General features: G+C 58.5%; 2 protein-coding genes across 2 annotated transcripts in view; both read left to right on the top strand.

Annotated features, from left to right (window-relative positions):
- The window catches only part of Acly (ATP citrate lyase), a 28,129-nt gene extending 24,364 nt beyond the window's left edge, over positions 1–3,765 (top strand). The window contains exons 22-27 of the mRNA XM_010635485.3: positions 87–237; positions 320–463; positions 1,539–1,652; positions 2,120–2,202; positions 2,398–2,474; positions 2,862–3,765. Coding sequence (XP_010633787.1) covers positions 87–237; positions 320–463; positions 1,539–1,652; positions 2,120–2,202; positions 2,398–2,474; positions 2,862–2,956 — 664 coding nt within the window. The 3' untranslated portion in view covers positions 2,957–3,765. The remainder of the gene's footprint in view (positions 1–86; positions 238–319; positions 464–1,538; positions 1,653–2,119; positions 2,203–2,397; positions 2,475–2,861) is intronic.
- Positions 3,766–4,588: 823 nt separating this feature from the next.
- Klhl11 (kelch like family member 11) overlaps positions 4,589–4,660 on the top strand; it is an 8,944-nt gene continuing 8,872 nt past the window's right edge. Inside the window, exon 1 of the mRNA XM_033763131.1 lies at positions 4,589–4,645. Within this exon, the coding sequence (XP_033619022.1) occupies positions 4,589–4,645 (57 nt within the window). The remainder of the gene's footprint in view (positions 4,646–4,660) is intronic.

Genomic DNA, 4,660 nt, shown 5'->3' with positions numbered 1-4,660 from the left:
CTGCTGGGCTCGGGCTGGCCCCAGGTGGGGAGGACCTGGGTGGTGGCTGCCCGCATCTCACCCCGGCCCCGGCCCCGGCCCTGCAGGCTACCCAAGTACTCCTGCCAGTTCATCGAGATGTGCCTGATGGTGACGGCCGACCATGGGCCCGCCGTGTCCGGGGCCCACAACACCATCATCTGCGCCCGTGCCGGGAAGGACCTGGTCTCCAGCCTCACGTCGGGGCTGCTCACCATTGTAAGGCCCTGCGACGCGGGGACGCGGGCAGGAGGGGCCCTGGATCCGCCCACAGGCTGAGCCACGGCACTGCTCCTCCCAGGGGGATCGCTTCGGGGGTGCCTTGGACGCGGCTGCCAAGATGTTCAGCAAAGCCTTTGACAGCGGCATGATCCCCATGGAGTTCGTGAATAAGATGAAGAAGGAAGGGAAGCTGATCATGGGCATCGGCCACCGCGTGAAGTCGGCAAGTCGGGGATGGGGCATCAGGGACCCAGAGCTGTTGCCTCTGGGCTGCGTACAGGAGCCAGGTACAGGCTCTGCCTCTGCCACGCTGCAGCAGGCCGTGGGGAGTGCACGGGCGATGGCGGCGATGCCAGCTTCCTGACAGGCGGGGAGGTGAAATTTGGGGTTTGGCGGGGGTGCATTGGGGCTGAAACTGGGCTTTTATTTTTATTTATTTATTGTGGAACTGGGGATCAAACTTGGGTCCTTGCGCTTGCGAGGCAGGTGTCGGAACCACTGAAACTTTCACACACAGCCTTTTTTTGAGGTAAGGCCTCAGTGAGTTCCCAGTCTGGGCTCAGACTTGTGAGCCTTGGACCTCAGCGTCCAGGACGAGGATGAAGGGCATCGGCAGGCTCAGAGAACTTTCCCTCAGCGGGGCAGGCCCAACTCCCTGCGCCTGGTAGCTTTTCGCGCCTGCAGGTCGGGCGGAGAGTGGAGTTGAGAGTTGCGGCTCCCTCACTCCTCACTCTGGGCCGCTTGGTTTGATAGCCACAGAAACCTCTTAGCTCCGGGCACGGGTGTGACTCTCGTTGACACAGGGTCACGTGTGCGCTAAGTGGGGTGGCTCGTGCACACCTGTCCTCCCATCGCGCAGGTGGCTGAGGCAGGAGGATTCTGAGTTAGAGGCCAGCCTGGGCTGGACAGTGAACACCTGTCTCCTAGGCCGACAACAAAGCCCAAAGGAAGGTCCTGTGTGTGCTTCAGGACCCCCAGTCAGGCATCCAAAGGCACGACGCGGTGAGGTCAGGGTAGATGTCCAGGCCGCCGGGAGAGGGCGAGGCCTTGGCAGGGGCAGCCGGGAAGGCGGCGGACACTGCACCACCCCAGAGCCAGCACCTCCGCTCTGGAGGCCGAAGGAGATGGCCCCGGGACTGGGGTGCGCTGTGTGCCTGCATCCGCTGCCCCCCAACAGTGGGGTCTTCCCTAGGACTTGGTCCCCGAAGCCTCCCCGGCACCACACACTTGGCCGGGGTCCTGGGCGATGTGGGAGCGGCCGGCGGCTCAGTGGGGTCCTGTAACTTGGCTGATTCCAGATCAACAACCCTGACATGCGGGTGCAGATCCTCAAGGACTACGTGCGGCAGCACTTTCCCGCCACGCCGCTGCTGGACTACGCCCTGCAGGTGGAGAAGATCACTACCTCCAAGGTACTGCCCACGCCTGGCAGCTCGGGGCCTGCAGTGGTGGGCAGGGGCTGCCAGTGGGACTTCCTGTTCCTGAGCTGAGCCGGCAGCTGCGGAGCCCTGTGCCACATGCAGGGTTGCAGTCAGCTGGGTGGGAGTGTTTTGAATGTAGTCACAAGAAATAGCAGGGCATGGGGTGCATGCCGAGATCCTAGCCCTCGGAGGCTGAGGCAGAAGGATTAGGAACACGAAATACTTCAAAGAACAAAAAGTGAAATGGTGGCTGGGTGTGGTGGTGGCTGGCGCATGCCTGTAATCCCAGCGCTCAGGAGGCTGAGGCAGGAGGATGGCTGTGAGTTCGAGACCAGCCTGGGCTACATAGTGAGTTCCAGGTCAGTCTCAACTGCGTAGTGAGACCCTGTCTCAAAAAATCACCTAAAAAAAAAAAAAAAAAAAAAAAAAAAAGAGCTTTGAATCCCCTGCTTTCCCAGAAGCCAAATCTGATCCTGAATGTCGACGGCCTCATCGGGGTGGCGTTTGTGGACATGCTCAGGAACTGCGGCTCCTTCACTCGGTGAGCCCACACTGCCCCTTCCCCAGCAAAGTAGCCTGGGGTTCTCGAATCCACAGGACCTGGGCGCTGGGCCTTTGCACCCCTAGGCTCCCCATGGAAGAGCCGAGCCGCCCCAGTCCTTGCACCCAGAGCTGGGCTCCATGAACCTGGCGCCCCCTGCTGGAGGGAGGCCGCTCCAGCCGCTCTGTGTTGCAGGGAGGAGGCTGACGAGTACATCGACATCGGGGCCCTCAATGGCATCTTCGTGCTGGGCCGAAGCATGGGCTTCATAGGTAGGTCCCCCGCCCGCCTGGGCCCAGCCTGCCCTCCTGTGTCCCAGCTTACCTTTACCTGGTCCCTACGTGGGGACCGACTTCACGGCAGGCCCAGGGAATGGAGGGACATCTGGGTTCCTTCTGCCAAGTCTGGACCAAGCTAGACGTCCTGCCCACTTCTCTGTCTGTTTTATCTTTTTTTCCCTTCTAAGATGGGGTCTCGCTGTGTAGCCCAAGCGGGCCTCAGACACAGGGCAGTCCTCCTGCCTCAGCCTCCTGGGTGCTGGCGTGACAAGCGCCCCATCCTGCTGGCTCCCTTGCATATACAAGGCGGACCCCTCTCCCTCCCTCGTCCCCTGCCCCGAGCCACTGCACAGCCCTGAAGCAGAGCCGCCCCCATTTCAGGGCACTACCTGGATCAGAAGAGGCTGAAGCAGGGGTTGTACCGACACCCGTGGGATGACATCTCCTACGTCCTTCCGGAACACATGAGCATGTAGCCGCACGAGCCTCGGCTAAGCCCAGACTCCTGGAAACAGCGTGAAGACGGCGGTGGCTGTGAGGCGGGACCCATACCGGCACCCATGTGGTCCGCTCAGAGCAGCTCAGTCTCTTTTTTGTAAGCGTAGATGTTAAAATCAAGCCTGAATGTGTGACGTTTGCTCTGCCCCTGCTGTATTTATTGTAGGGAGGTGTGGACCCAAGCTTTGTTCCTCCTCCTCCTCCTCCTCCTCCTCCTCCTCCCAGGGCGTTAGAATGTCGCTTCCTTTTTTCTGTCTGTGAAATGTTTTCCCCTCGGTGGAGGAAGGGAATGGAAGGTTCACACTCCAAGATACGACACAGAAAGTACCCGATGTCCTGTGTTTTCACTGTGCTTTCTTCCTTCTGATCTAACATGAAGAATATAGTATCACTCTCACTTTTAAGGACCTTCCTGTATGTTACGTGTTTTGGATTTACTCAGCATCCCACCGACGTATTCAGAGCAGAATCTGCTGCTGTCAGGTGGGCGGGACCATGGCACCCTCAGCCGCTGCACAACTCGGAGGAGTAGTTTGAGATGTAAAGTTGTCACGCACCACGCCTAGACGGAAGTGCAGCGCAGAAAGCTGTGAATCGTCCTGTAGGTCGTCTTGCTGCGGCTGGCCGGCCTGTGACTGAATGAGACACAGGTCCCAGGGCTCCTCCCAGCCTCCCTGCTGCTGCAACCCAGAGATGGGCCGCTGCACCTCCATCCTCTGTATTATCATAGTTTGGTTTAAATAAACTGTATAGTAACAGGACGCCCACTGCAGTCTCTGTCATCTGTGCATGTGCCTCTGAGTTATGCTTTCTGAGAGTTTGAGTACAGGTCGTTTTTAAAATGCTCGTCCGTCTCTTGAAAACACATTGAAAAAACAGAAAAGCCCAGCGTCTCCTCAATCTCGGCTCCCCTTTTCGTGGGGAACAGTGCCCAGCGTCCACCCCTGTGCCCTGACGGGAAGTGGATTATCACCCGGGCCTCTGCTGTCTGTTACAAGGCCTGGTGACCCCTTCTCCACGTGGACCGGGTGGTGTTTTAAAAGCACTGGAAATAGAGCTACTCTCGCTTAAACCCCGAAATTGGGGGCCGGGGTTTGGCTCAGTGGTTTCCACACCTGGCTCCCAAGCGCGAGGTTCTGAGCCCCATCCAAGTGGGTTTTCAGTACCGTCTTGTTAACACTTAGAAAGCTGTGCTTTGAACCTCACCCCAGGCAGAACGCTCTGCCCTGCATAGGCTCACTCAGTCCTAGCAGGTCATCTCCGTAGATGACCTCGTTTTGTTGTGTTTTGGTGTCTGCGTTTTAAGTTTCTCAAACCCTCATCCACTTGGCTGGGGCTCAGTCTTTCTTTTTATAAGAAGACTTTCTTTAAGGCCGTTTTATTTCTTGTGCTGGGAATCGAAGTCCAAAGATTTTTTTTGAGACAGGGACTTGGCCTCGAACTCGCAGTGATCCTCCCGCTTCAGCCTCCCGAGTGCTGGAATTACAGGCGTGCGCCACCACGCCCGGTGTTCCAAAGGTGTCGTAAGTAGAAAACGCACATCACTTCCGAACAATGGGTGAGCAAAGGACGGCCTGAACTTCAGTCGGCGCGAACACCTTGCTCGGCGGATGGAAGGGAAGGCGCCGACCTCTGGCCGACTGACAGCGCGGCGCGGGGACGCATGCGTGGCTCCTGCGCCC

Source organism: Fukomys damarensis, unplaced genomic scaffold, assembly GCF_012274545.1.
Source record: "Fukomys damarensis isolate Sample0158 unplaced genomic scaffold, DMR_v1.0_HiC HiC_scaffold_13, whole genome shotgun sequence".
NCBI lineage: Eukaryota > Metazoa > Chordata > Mammalia > Rodentia > Bathyergidae > Fukomys > Fukomys damarensis.
Note: the sequence above shows the minus strand (reverse complement) of the source record. Positions and strands in the feature narration are given on the sequence as shown.